Consider the following 15,324-nt stretch of genomic DNA (forward strand, 5'->3'; position numbering starts at 1 on the left):
ATTGCCTACCGTCTGTAAGCTGTTAGTGTCTTAACGACCGTTCCACAGGTGCCTGTTCATTAATTGTTTTTGGGTCATTGAACAAGCATGAGAAACAGTGTTTAAACCCTTTAAAATGAAGTTATTTAGTAAAAATCCAAATATCTTTGAAAGACACGACCCTGAAAAAGGGATGTTTCTTTTTTTTGCTGAGTTTATATTTTGTTTTCTAAGACATTGTAATGTTTATCATTCACAACTAAATTTGCCAAATAACACTGAATCTAGCATGTAGGACCTGTTTCAAATGAACACTTTTACGCACAACAGCCTCTGAAATATGCGCACTCGCTTCGGAATGGGAAAAATATATTTTCTATTTCATTCTGCTAAGTTCAATTGTATTATTCTTACAATAAAATAATGGCACGGGGTTTATAAGCATATCTTGTCAGCTAAATGAACTAGCCTATAGCATGGCGCATAGCCAGATAACATACAGTCGGCCGACTCGTATTCGGTTCTTCTGAAATACATTTTCTCCATATGTTTCTTTACACCTGCATAAAATGTAAAGGGTTTATTGTGAGTGTGTATATTTAAGCATTACGGCCTGAGGGGGTGTGGTATATGGCCAATATTCCACCACTACGGGCTGTTCTTAAGCGCGATGCAACGTGGCGTGCTTGGTTACAGACCTTAGCCATGGTATATTGGCCATATGCCACAAACTCCCGAGCTGCCTTATTGCTATTATAAACTGGTTACCAACCTAATTTAAAGCAATAAAAACAAATGTTTTGTCATACCCGAGCTATACAATGTGATATCACGGCTGTCAGCCTATCAGCATTCAGGGCTCAAACCACCCAGTTTATAATAACCCTTGAGACCCCAATAGAACTCTATAATGCTGCTGTAGATTACTGATAATTTTCAAGATAAAGCTCATTTTCTCACACATTTCAAACGCACTGCTCTAAAATAAAGAACAAATGACAATTAGAAGTTAACTTAGTTTTGAAGAGCAGATTCATGTCAATAGGAGTAACACTAATTTTGTCTTTTATGTACAATCACTATCAAAAAAACTCAACACAACAAACTCTAGAGTATTTAAATTCTAGTAAATTACTCACTCAATGTACCAAGTATAATTAATATATTATACTTATATTTTACATATAACTATATTTTAAATAATCATAAATGTGACCAGAGAACAATATTTAAATTGTATTGGTCACATACACATTGTTAGCAAATGTTATTGCGAGTGTAGTGAAATGCTTATGCTTCTAGATCCGACAGTGCAGCAGTATCTAACAGGTAATATCTAACAATTCCGCAACCAAACCTAATACACACAATCTAATAATGGAATGGGATGAGAATATATAAGTATAAAATATATAGATCAGCAGTGACAGAGCAGCTAAGATGCAATAGATAGTAAGAAAAGATAATGAAGCATGCAGTATATACATATGAGATGACTAATGCAAGATATGTAAACATTAATTAGTGGCATTATCAAAGTGACAAGTGTTATATTTATTAAAGTGGCCAATGATATCAAGTCTGTAGGTAGGCAGCCGCCTCTCTGTGCTAGTGATGGCTGTTTTAACAACCTGATGGCCTTGAGATAGAAGCTGTTTTCTAATCTCTCTCTCCTAGCTATGATGCACCTGTACTGACCTCTCCTCCTGGATGCAAGCGGGTTGACCAGACAGTGGCTCGGGTGGTTATTGTCCTTGATGATCTTTTTTTGCCTTCCTGTGACATCGGGTGTTGTAGGTGTCCTGGAGGGCAGGTAGTTTTCCCCCAGTGATGCGTTGTGCAGACAGTACCACCCTCTGGGGAGCCCTGCGGTTGTGGGCGGTGCAGTTGCCTTACCAGGTGGTGATGTAGCTCGACAGGATGCTCTCAATTGTGCACCTGTAAAAGTTAGTAAGGGTTTTCGGTGACAAGACACACTTTTTTTCACCACACTGTCTGTGTGCGTGGACCATTTCCACACTGTCTGTGTGCGTGGACCATTTCCACACCGTCTGTGTGCGTGGTTCATTTCCACACCGTCTGTGTGCGTGGACCATTTCCACACTGTCTGTGTGCGTGGACCATTTGCTGGTGATATGTACACAGAGAAACTTAACTTTCCACCTTCTCCACTGCTGTCCTGTCGACTTGCAGTTTCCTGAAGTCCACGATCATCTCTTTTGTTTTGCTGACATTGAGTGAGAGGTTATTTTCCTGACACCACACTCAGAGGTCTCTCATCTCCTCCCTGTAGGCTGTCTCGTTGTTGTTGGTAATCAAGCCTCCACTGTTGTGTCATCTGCAAACTTGATGATCGAGGTGTGCATGGCCACGCAGTCGTGGGTGAGCAGGGAGTGCAGTAGGGGGCTGAGAACACACCCTTGTGGGGCCCCAGTATTGAGGATCAGTGAAGTGGAGATGTTGTTTCCTTCCTTCACCACCTGAGGGCGGCCTGTCAGGAAGTCCAGGACCCAGTTGCACAGGGCAGGGTCGAGACGCAGGTGATTTAGTCCAGTTACCTTCACTTGGGAACAGGAACAGTGGTGGCCATCTTGAAGCACGTGTGGACAGCAGACTGGGATTGATTGACTATGTCTGTAAACAGACCAGCAAACTGGTCTGCGCATGCACTGAAGATGCGGCTAGGGATGCCGTCTGGGCAGGCAGCCTTGCGAGGATTAACACATTTAAATGTTTTACTCACGTTGGCCACGGAGAAGGAGAGCCCACATTCTTTGGTAGGCGGGCCGTGTTGTTGGCACTGTATTGTCTTCAAAGCAATCTACGGTTTCTGGTTAGGGAAGGTTGTAATAGTAACAGTGGGTACATATCCTATACACTTCCTTATAAACTCGCTCACCGAGTCAGCATATATGTCAATGTTATTGTCTTGAGGCTACCCGGAACGTATCCCAGTCCACGTGAACGAAGCAATCTTGAAGCGTGGAATCCGATTGGTCCGACCAGAGCTGGATAGACCTAAGCACAGGCACTTCCTGTTTTAGTTTCTGTCTATAGGAGGGAAGCAACAAGATGGAGTCATGGTCAGATTTGCCAAAGGGAGGGCATTGTATGCATCGCTGAAGTTAGAGTTGCAGTGGTCGAGTGTGTTACCTGCTCGTGTACTGCAATCGATATGCTGATTGAATTTAGGTAGCCTTGTTCTCAAATTAGTTTTGTTAATCTCCAGCTACAACAAATGTAGCCTCAGGATATATGGTTTCCAGTTTGCATAAAGTCCAGTGAAGTTCCTTGATGGCCGTCTTGGTATCAGCTTGCGGGGGGGATATACACGGCTGTGGCGATAACTGAGGAGAGTTCTCTTGGGAAGTATACAGTCTGCATTTGATTGTGAGGAATTCTAGGTCAGGTGAACAAAAGGACTTGAGTTCTTGTATGCTGTTAAATTACACTATGAGTCGTTAATCATGAAACATACACCCCACCCTTCTTCTTACCAGCCTCAAATAAATGCTTCACAGAGTTCAAGTAACAGACACATCTCAACATCCAACTGTTCAGAGGAGACAGTGAATCAGGCCTTCATGGTCGAATTGATGCAAACAAACCACTACTAAATGACACCAATATTAATAAGAAGAGACTTGCATTGGCCAGGAAACACGAGCAATGGACATTAGACCGGTTAAAATCTGTCCTTTTGGTCTGATGGGAGATTTTGGTTCTAACCGCCGTGTCTTTGTGAGACGCAGAGTAGGTGAAGGTATGATCTCTGCATGTGTGATTCCCACCGTGAAGCAGAGAGTTGTTGTGACCTAAGCCCAACAGATAAACACAAATGACTAATCTCCATTTCGGTGGCTAGTTAGCTAGTTGTCTGTATGGCTAGTTAGCGAAAGTGACAGCTGAGGTTGACGCTTCGCGAGCGCATCCTATATTTACCGCCACACACAACTTTTCTTGCCTAACAGGCTGGCTAGCTAGCTAGAGACAGATATTATTGTAGATACAAAAAGGCAGTTTGCGGCCGCTATAATAATTCTAAAGAAGGGCGTTCGACTGCAGCTATTGGTTCTAAAGGGTTAAATGGATTTATGGAACTTTTTTAAATGTAGATGTTCCAAAGGCGCACATCAGCTGCTTGTATGCGTGGAGTCTTTGAAATGCTCAATTTGTTTTATTATTTATTATCAGTCAATTACTGTGACACCGGCAGTCATTTGCATGACAATACCCGGCGGACAAAATTGAATGACCGCCACAGCCCCTAATGTGTATATGTTTGGGTGTACTGAGCGTTCATTCTGTCATCTCTCCGCAGAATGGGAGCGCTGCTTGGGCTGATGAGAATGACAGTGGAAGAGGAAGAGGAGGAGAGGCCTCCAGAGACTTTGCTAAGGTACGTATCTGGTCTGGAGCACGTTATTGCTGAACCAGGCTTTGGTTAGCACTCAGAACACAACAGGTCATCAAATACCTATCTAGCAGTAAAGAAAGAATGTTGTTCATCTCATAGAGAAGGTCACAGGTCAGATTTTATATAATGAACCCTTACTATTTATTAGTAGTGATTGCTTGATGATACTTATCTTTAGTTAGACAATTGATTAGAAGCAATTCAATAAATACAAATGCATGTTGGACTTGAGTGGTATATTTAAAAGTATCAAAAGACAAGACTGACTGAAACGCAATGGCTTTCACCTTCAGCTGTATGAGCTTGACAGTGACCCCAACAGAAAGGAGTTCCTGGATGACCTGTTCACCTACATGCAGAAACGAGGTAAGAAGGCTGACTTTTAGAAAGCAACGTTCCCCTACTACTTCCATTTAGACTTCATTAATTGCCTCTTATGTGCTATGGTTCACTTGTAGAAATACTGAAATTCTCACAAAGTGTGTCTTGCCTGTATGATTCACAACACCATAGTTTCTCTTCCACTTTCAGTCGCATGCAAGCACACACACACACACATACACACACACACACACACACGAAACAAGCCCTTTCTCAGAGAAAATAGTAGTCAACTAGAAAATACACAAACTATTGAACACTGAATTCTGTTTTGCTGTGTTAAAGGTGTTCGGGGCTTGCCAGGTGAGATCAGTCTCCTGGTGTCCCCTCTGAGAGAGAGAGACACACACACACACACACGAAACAAGCCTTTCCTCAGAGAAAAGAGTAGTCAACTAGTAAATAGACTTAACTATTGAATACTGTAAATCTTGTTTCGCTGTGTTGAAGATGTTTGAGGGCTTGTCAGGTGAGATCAGTCTCCTGCTGTCCCCTCTGACCCGCGTACGCACACACACACACACCGTCTCAGAGCTGAGAGAACCTGTTTAGGCTGTGACTAATTCACTAAGCGCAAAGCCTAGAAGGCTCCACAATCAGTCTGCTTTCTAAACATGCCCCTCAAATGAGAGAGACCACCTCAGACTACAAAACTGCTAAGGGATAAAGGGCTCAGTTCAAGCCAACCTGCAAATTGCAGTATTTTATAAACATAGCTTTTTCTCTGTGGTCATATCACATTTTCAGAACGCTTTTATCTCATGTTCAAATACCAGGTACACTCCTCTCCATATATATTTGGACAGTGAAGCAATTTTTTTTTACATGTGGCTCTATATTCCACCGTTTTGGATTTGAGATCAATTGTTTCATATAAGGCATAAGTATTTCGACAAATTCACTAAGTGTATTAAAGTAGTCAAAAGTTTAGTATTTGGTCCCATGTTCCTTGCACTCAATGACTACATCAAGCTTGTGACTCTACAAACTCGGATGCATTTGCAGTTTGTTTTTGTAGTTTCTGGTTATATTTTGCGCAATAGGAACTGAATGGTGACTAATGTATTGCCATTATGGAGTCACTTTTATTGTGATTAAGAATAGAATGTTTCCACATTCATGTGGATACTACTATGATTATGGAAAATTGTGAAAAAGGTTCGGTGAGAAAGTTAAGAGGTACAAAGAGCATTTCTTCCTTTTCAGTCTTTTAAGTTAGTATTGTGGAGTAACTACAACGTTGTTGATCCAGCCACAGTTATCTCCTATAATAGCCATTCAACTCTGTAACAGTTTTAAAATCACCTTTGGCATCATGGTGAAATCCCTGAGCAGTTTCCTTTAATGTCCGAGAACTGAGTTAGGAAGGGAGCCTGTATCTTTTTGTAGTGGCTGGGTGAGTACTTTCTCAAGGCACTGTACCATAATGAATTTAATGGATTGGAAATGATTTTCCCACTGTAGCTACTGGCTTTCTGTGACTTTACACTATAGAGTACTACTCCATTCCTAATTTTATGATTGAATCCCCCATACCCCTGCAAGGCTTGTAAGGACAAAGGGTTTGTTAACTAACTTGTAACAAATAAAGAAGAACATTCACATTTAACATGTTCAATTTATAAACACAAATAAAAATTGTATATCAGGTTTATTTTCAAATGAAAAAGTTTTATATTGTGAAGTGACAAGATGAGCATCTTGCGTGTGAGCATTATTTTTCATAACCAGTGATAATTGGTAATAGTAATATTGGGCTAATTTTTTAGTTCAAAGACCACTTTGGTAGTATTATAAACTTTGAAACAACTGATTTGTAGTAGGCTACAGAATTTAGAGAAAAGTTGTTTCTCTGAACCTCGGGCAGTAGGCTCAAACAAGCCTGTTACTCTCCCCAGTCAGAGGCAGCCTGCTTGTCTCAGACTCTGACCAGCAACCTATACTCCCTATTTATGGTTAGAAAACAAATTTGAAGGCCAGAATTGTGGGGATAAAACACTCATCATGTTTATGCAACCTAATCACCATACTAATTATTCCAGGGTGTATGGGGGGCATATGATGTTCCCCCATGATGAAAGGGGGCCATGACTGAAAAGGTTTGGGAAGCACTGAACTAGCTAATGATTAGCACAAATACAGATGGGCAACCCCATGTTTCTGCCTGTTTATTTATAGCCACTATGTTGCACAATTTGGGCTACAGGTTATAATGCTTATTGCTGAACAACACACCAGTCTGATAATATGGACCAGGGGGAAATTATAATTGAATGGTGTCACCATTTTACATTAATTTTGGAGTAGAAAACTCACCAGGGCTGCGTTCAGTACAAAAACATGAAATGCAACGTTCAATTAAACGGAAAGGGTGTGTTCTGAACGACCAGTTGAAAAACGGGGAGGGATTCTGTTGTGGGTCCAAAATGCACCGCTTCCCTTAAAATATGTCACTCATTGCTTCAAGCCACACCTCGGCACACCCACCAAATGGCGCAAATGTAGGCTATCTTAGTCTGTTCAAGGAAGTTGAACGTTTTGGGGAAACATGTCATTCAATACAAGCCGTTACGCAACGTAGTAAACATTCAATCAAACCCCGGAACTGACTTTCTCAGTTGTTCTACCAATAAATTGTCAAGCATGGTTCCTTTCTGAACTGTTAGTTAGACCAACAGTTTATAGTAATCAGAAATTGTTGGTATTTCAGTTGTGGTTGGGATATATTGACCAAATTACCATGAAAGTTTTGAATGTATTTTCCCTTAATTTCACCAGAAACATTTCACAGCTATTTCTTGTTTTATTATTCTGCCCCTAGAAGGTTGTTGACCCCGGAACCTATTGACCCTGACCACCCATAATATGCAACACAAAGTTACACACTTGACAAAACCTAACACAACCAAAACATACTGCAAATGAATCTGCGTCAACAGCTTGATGTAGTCATTGTGTACTTGGAATGTGGGCCCAAATATTTAACTTTTTACTACTTTAATACGCTAAGTGAATTTTGTCCAAATACTTAACTTCCTCAAATGGCCGGACTAGATACATAAAGAACTTGCGTTTCTAAACGGTAATACGGATTTGTATGAAAATGTTCTCAAATAAAAGTTGACATTCTGTACTGTCACCACGTACAGTGGGGAGAAAAAGTATTTAATACACTGCTGATTTTGCAGGTTTTCCTACAAAGCATGTAGAGGTCTGTCATTTCTATCATAGGTAACTTCAACTGTGAGAGATGGAATCTAAAACAAAAATCCAGAAAATCACATTGTATGATTTTTAAGTAATTAATTAGCATTTTATTGCATGACATAAGTATTTGATCACCTACCAACCAGTAAGAATTCTGTCTTTCACAGATCTGTTAGTTTTTCTTTAAGAAGCCCTCCTGTTCTCCATTCATTACCTGTATTAACTGCACCTGTTTGAACTTGTTCCCTGTATAAAAGACACACCTGTCCACACACTCAATCAAACAGACTCCAACCTCAACACAATGGCCAAAACCAGAGAACTGTGTAAGGACATCAGGGATAAAATTGTAGACCTGCACAAGGCTGGGATGGGCTACATGACAATAGGCAAGCAGCTTGGTGAGAAGGCAACAACTGTTGACGCAATTATTAGAACATGGAAGAAGTTCAAGATGACGGTCAATCATCCTTGTTCTGGGGCTCCATGCAAGATCTCACCTCGTGGGGCATCAATGATCATGAGGAAGTTGAGGGATCAGCCCAGGACTACACGCCAGGACCTGGCCAATGACCTGAAGAGCGCTGGGACCACAGTCCCAAAGAAAACCATTAGTAACACACTACGCCGTCATGGATTCAAATCCTGCAGCACACGCAAGGTCCCCCTGCTGAAGCCAGCGCATGTCCAGGCCCGTCTGAAGTTTGCCAATGACCATCTGGATAATCCAGAGGAGGAATGGGAGAAGGTCTTGTGGTCTGATGAGACAAAAATAGAGCTTTTTGGTCTAAACTCCACTTGCCGTGTTTTGAGGAAGATGAAGGATGAGTACAACCCCAAGAACACCATCCCAACTGTGAAGTATGGAGGCGGAAACATCATTCTTTGGGGATGCTTTTCTGCAAAGGGGACAGGACGACTGCACCGTATTGAGGGGAGGATGGATGGGGCCATGTATTGCGAGATCTTGGCCAACAACCTCCTTCCCTCAGTAAGAGCATTGACTATGGGTCGTGGCTGGGTCTTCCAGCATGACAACGACCCAAAACACACAGCCAGGGCAACTAAGGAGTGGCTCTGTAAGAAGCATCTCAAGGTCCTGGAGTGGCCTAGCCAGTCTCCAGACCTGAACCCAATAGAAAAGGGTTAGAGGGAGCTGAACGTCCGTATTGCCCAGCGACAGCCCCGAAACCTGAAGGATCTGGAGAAGGTCTGTATGGAGGAGTGGGCCAAAATCCCTGCTGCAGTGTGTGCAAACCTGGTCAAGAACTACAGGAAACGTATGATCTCTGTAATTGCAAACAAAGGTTTCTGTACCAAATATTAAGTTCTGCTTTTCTGATGTATCAAATACTTGATGAATTAGTTAAATGTATTAGTTAAAAATCATACAATGTGATTTTCTGTATTTTTGTTTTAGATTCTGTCTCTCACAGTTGAAGTGTACCTATGATAAAAATTACAGACCGCTTTGTAAGTAGGAAAACCTGCAAAATCGGCAGTGTATCAAATACTTGTTCTCCCTACTGTGTGAAACATTTGATCTCAAATCCAAAATGCTGGAGTATAGAGCCAAATGTAAAATGTTAGTTTCTGTGTGTGTGTGTGTGTGTGTGTGTGCGCGCTAAGATGCTGTCAAAACATTGCCACGGCGGATGCCATCGACTCCGACCCTAAGACAGTCAAGTGAGTGCCTGTAGAGAGAGCCTTGTGTGTGTGTGTGTGTCCTCACACAGCCAGTGAAATCAGAGGTAGCTAGTGACTCCCCTCCCTGGGCTTGCCTGGCCTGGCACGTGTGTTTTTAGATGTCTTGTTGGGGGATGATGTATTAGTTAGAGAGGGAGAGGATCTGTCATTGGCCAGTTAGCATGTCACTGCTCTGACAGTGGGGAGTGAAAGGCTGACCCTTGTACTGTGTTGGGCAGATCACAATCATCATCAAGCGGACTAAACGCCTGATTGATGATGATGATGATGACTTAATCAGTTGTTTTTTGTGGATTCCTTTTTTATCCGCCCTTACTGCAAGTGTGTTGTTTTCAACCAGTCAAATTCAATCTGGTTTCATTCATGGTTCATCATTTTGTTCAGAACACTGTGCCAGGTTCAGTTTCAAAATCTAATTTGTTTCTTCACATGCTTAATCCACACCTGTTGTTTACGAACAGTGAAATGCTTACTTACAGGCCCAATGAAGTGAGAAAGAAATGGAGAAATAATAGAAAGTTTAACACGTAATAATAGATATACAACAAGTAACTCATTTGGCTATATACAAGTTTTACCAGTACTGAGTCGATATGCAAGGGTACAAGGTAATTGAGGTAGCTAAAGGTGTACAGTACCAGTCAACAGTTTGGATACACCTACTCATTCAGGGATTTTTTTCTTTATTTTTACTATTTTTCTTGTTGTATAATAATAGTGAAGACATCAAAACTATGAAATAGCACATGGAATCATGTAGTCACCAAAAAAGTGTTAAACAAATCAAAATATATTTGAGATTCTTCAAAGTAGCCACCCTTTGCCTTGATGACAGCTTTGCACACTCTTGGCATTCTCTCAATCAGCTTCATGAGGTAGTCACCTGGAATGCATTTCGATTAATAGGTGTGCCTTGTTAAAAGTTAATTTGTGGAATTTCTTTCCTCCTTAATGCGTTTGAGCCAATCAGTTGTTGTGGTATACAGAAGACAGCCCTATTGGGTAAAAGACCAAGTCCATATTATGGCAAGAACAGCTCAAATAAGTAAAGAGAAACGACAGTCCATCATCACTTTAAGACATGAATGTCCGTCAATCCGGAAAATGTCAAGAACTTTGACAGTTTATTCAAGTGCAGTCGCAAAAACCATCAAGAGCTATGATCAAACTTGGTCTCATGAGGACTGCCACAAGAAAGGAAGACCCAGAGTTACCTCTGCTGCAGATTATAACTTCATTACAGTTAACTGCATGTCAGATTGCAGCCAATAAATGCTTCACATAGTTCAAGTAACAGACACATCTCAACATCAACTTTTCAGAGGAGACTGCTTGAATCAAGTCTTCATGGTCAAAATAATGCAAAGAAACCACTACTAAAGGACACCAATAAGAAGAGACTTGCTTTGGCCAAGAAACATGAGCAATGGACATTAGACCAGTGGGAATCTGTCGTTTGCTCCGAGTCCAAATTTTAGATTTTTGGTTCTAACCGCCGTGTCTTTGTGAGACGCAGAGTAAGTGAACGGATTATCTCAGCATGTGTGGTTCCCACCGTGAAGCATGGACGAGGAGGTGTGATGGTGTGGGGATGCTTTGCTGGTGACACTGTCAGTGATTTATTTAGAATTCATTGCAAACTTAACCAGCATGGCTACCACAGCATTCTGCAGAAATACATCATTCCATCTGGTTTGCGTTTAGTTGGGCTACCATTTGTTTTTCAACAGGACAATGACTCCAAACACAACTCCAGACTGTGTAAGGGCTATTTGACAAAGATGGAGAGTGATGGAGTGCTGCATCAGATTACCTCAACGCAATTGAGATGGTTCGGGATGAGTTGGACCGCAGAGTGAAGTAAAAGCAGCTAATAAGTGCTCCGCATATGTGGGAACTCCTTAAAGACAGTTGGAAAAGCATTCATCATGAAGCTGATTGAGAGAATCCCAAGAGTGAGCTAAGTTGTCATCAAGACAAAGGGTGGCTACTTTGAAGAATCTCAAATCTCAAATATATTTGTTTAACACTTCTTTCGTTACTACATGATTCCATAGTTTTGATGTCTTCACTATTATTCTACAATGTAGAAAATAGTAAGAATAACGATTAACCCTTGAATGAGTAGGTTTATCCAAACTTTTGACTGGTACTGTACATATAACTACGAATAAAGGTACAGACCGTAAACAGTATGTGATGAGTCAAAGAAGTTATTCAAAAGTAATTCAAGATAATTGTGAGTGGTGATGGGTGAGTCCTGACTTGTAGCTGTGTTGTGTTTCCAATAAGATGCACTGAGAGAGTGATTACCCCAAGTCTTCTTTATTGATGATATCACAAGATCATTCTAGAAGGTCAATGCTTTTAGCTGAGATGTTCTCTATCCCGTCATTGCTATGGTGCAGCAAAGAATTTCACCTACCTAGCTACCCTGGAAATACCTCTTTTGTGGCCTGAGAGAGAAAGAACCTCCTTTTTCTACTTCCAATAAGCGGCACTTGGCTGACCTCCGCTGTCTCCTAAATCGGGGCCTTAATCGTGGAGAACAAATTGCTTGGCTGTCTTCCCACTCGGCTGTGAGAACAGGGCTGCAGCACAACACACATTCCCCAGGACTACCGTGAGATGTAGCCCTCAGCTGCTTTCTTCGCCGGCCAGGCCGGTGATTTCTTTGAAAAAAACATGTCTGGCCCTGTTATGGATCAATTGGAGGCACTGTTTTTGCGGCTTCTGCTGCACCATCAAATGATATAGAGATTTATACCTGGATACTGCATTTCATTTTCAGTTCTTTGAGTGTCAAAATGTCTTCTAATTATATTACAGTGTTTTGAAGTAGGAGAAAACACTCTTTAGGTATTGATTATATTTGGACAGCTGATCGAACAATGTTAGTTGGGAAAGAAAGAAATTACCCACTTCATGCCCCCCCCCCCCAAGTCCGTGGGATATAACTGAAAGGAAGCTTGCGAGAGAATCCAATTTGGCCTTGTGCGCCTAAAAACAGGCATGTTTTTTGTCTGTGTGTTCATTGTTGAGGAATTTCACCAGCTGTCTTGCACCCAATGGGCCTGTGAAGAGGCTCATTGATGCACCCCACATTAGAGTAGCAGCAGCAGCATTTCCTCTTCAATTGGTGGCTGAGGACTCAGGAGTGTTTAGCTGCTGTGTTTTCCTGTAGCCTTATTGTTTATCATATCCATTTCACTTCTTGTTTTCTCACCCCCATTGGGAACACGGAGAAAAACTTTGACACTGGTGTGTTGCTATTAACCACCTTAAAGGCTTCAATTTAAGCAGATGGGTGATTTGTTTTTGATTTGACAGCCTTCCCTCCGCTCCTGCTCTGAGATGGGATGGGGGCTAGGAGGGAGGGGTAAGGGAGACTGTAGGAGAAAAGGGCACTTTATGAAGAAAAAACCCAAGTGCAAAGCAGCCAAATGCCTGTCAGCGCTGTCCACTTGAGATGATTAATGGTGCCTAGGTCTGATGGACAGAGCAAGTGTGAGACTTCTGTTGAGGCAATCACGGGACTGAGAGAGAGAGTTGGGTTAAGACAAGTGTTTAATGTCTTTGCTGTAACTTAAGAAGCTTGATCTTGACATCTAGCCACTTCGCTAGCAAACCAAATGAATAACTGGAGCCCAGAGCAGGATATAATTGATTTGATATCTTAGATTTCTTATATTTATAAGCAGTGGCATAGCATGCACCCCCGCAGCTGTGCCCCTAACTCCCTAAAATTGTATTGAAAATTATACCGTCAGTATTATGCAATACCCTAGTATATTGTGGCGGTGTCAGAAGAAGTCCCAAAAAATTGTCAGACTCCTGTCACTCAAGTCATAGACAGTTCTCTGTTCTCAAGTGGTACCGGAGCGCCATGTCTAGGTCCAAAAGGCTCCTTAACAGCTTCTACCCCCAAGCCATAAGACTGCTGAACAATTAATCAAATGGCCAACCGGACTATTTGCATAGACCCCACCCCCCACCTTGTTTTTACACTGCTGCAACTCAGTTTATTATCTATGCATAGTCACTTTACCCCTAGCTACATGTACAAATTACCTCAACTAACCTGTACCCCCACACATTGACTCTGTACCGGAACCTACTGCATATAGCCTCATTTATTATTTTGTTACAATTTATTTGATTTTTTTACTTTAGTTTATTTAGTAAATATTTTCTTAACTCAATTTTCTAAACTGTATTGTTGGTCAAGGGCTTGTAAGGGCTTCTAAGTAAACATTTCATGGTAAGGTGCCTGTTGTATTTGGTGCATTTGACATAAAATGTGATTTGATTTGGTACGGTATAAATGGTAGTCGTGGCCAAAATTGGGGATGCACGATATATCGGTGAACATATTGGAATAGGCTGATATTAGCTAAAAATGCCAACCTCGGTATCGGCCAAAAGTCTAGTTTAACGCTGATGTGCAAAACCGATGTCAAAGCTGATGTGCATACCTATATAACGTAGGTACATGATGTAATGACGCCACATGCGCTACACTTGCAACACAGTCTTGCCCACAATGTCTGCTGTGTGGATCGATCAGTCAACAAGTCGAGCAGTCATTTGAAACTGTCCACCTTTAGTCTAGTTGAGTATCTGGAGCATCAGCATTTGTGGGTTAGATTACAGTCTCAAAATGTCCAGAAACAAATTACTTTCTTTTGAAACTCGTCAATCTATTCTTGTTCTGAAAAATGAAGACTATTCATGCGAGAAATTGCCAAGAAACTGAAGATCTTGTATAGTGCTGTGTACTACTCCCATCACAGAACAGCGCAAACTGGCACTAACCAGAATAGAAAGAGGAGTGGGAGGCCCCGGTGCACAACTGAGCAAGAGGACAAATACATTAGTTTCTAGTTTGAGAAACATGCTTCATTAAATAGTACCCGCAAAAGACCAGTCTCAACGTCAACAGTGAAGAGGTGACCATGGATGCTGGCCTTCTAGGCAGAGTTGCAAAGAAAAAGCCATATCTCAGACTGGCCAATAAAAATAAAATATTAAGATAGACAAAAGAACACAGACACTGGACAGAGGAAGATTGGAGAAAAGTTATGGACAGACAAATCTAAGTTTGAGGTGTTTTGGATCACAAAGAACAACATTTGTGAGACGCAGAAAAAAATGAAAAGATGCTGGAGGAGTGCTTGATGCCATCTGTCAAGCATGGTGGAGGCAATGTGATGGTCTGGGGGTGCTTTGGTGGTGGTAAAGTGGGAGATTTGTTCAGGGTAAAAGGGATTTTGAAGGAAGGCTATCACTCCATTTTGCAACGCCATGCCATACCCCGTGGACAGCGCTTAATTGGTTCCAATTTCCTCCCACAACAGGACAATGACCCAAAGCACAGCTCTAAATTATGCAATAACTATATTTAGGGAAGAAGCAGTCAGCTGGTATTCTGTTTATAATGGAGTGGCCAGCACAGTCACCTGATCTCAACTCTATTAAGCTGTTGTGGGAGCAGCATGACCGTATGGTACGTAATTCAAAAGTAATTCACCTCCCAACTTGTGGGAGGTGCTTAAAGAAGCATGGGGTGAAATCTATTCAGATTACCTCATCAAATTGACGACTAGAATGCCAAAGGTCTGCAAGGCTGTAAT

The 15,324-nt window shown here is 41.6% G+C and overlaps 1 protein-coding gene across 2 annotated transcripts in view; it reads left to right on the forward strand.

The window, feature by feature from the left end:
- Positions 1-15,324, forward strand: part of LOC135548399 (AT-rich interactive domain-containing protein 3B-like) — an 86,180-nt gene that overhangs the window by 46,091 nt on the left and 24,765 nt on the right. For both annotated transcript variants that reach the window (XM_064977971.1, XM_064977981.1), the window contains exons 3-4: positions 4,301-4,378; positions 4,690-4,762. In XM_064977971.1, the coding sequence (XP_064834043.1) occupies positions 4,301-4,378; positions 4,690-4,762 (151 nt within the window). The remainder of the gene's footprint in view (positions 1-4,300; positions 4,379-4,689; positions 4,763-15,324) is intronic.

The sequence above is a fragment of the Oncorhynchus masou genome, chromosome 1 (assembly GCF_036934945.1).
Source record: "Oncorhynchus masou masou isolate Uvic2021 chromosome 1, UVic_Omas_1.1, whole genome shotgun sequence".
Lineage (NCBI taxonomy): Eukaryota > Metazoa > Chordata > Actinopteri > Salmoniformes > Salmonidae > Oncorhynchus > Oncorhynchus masou.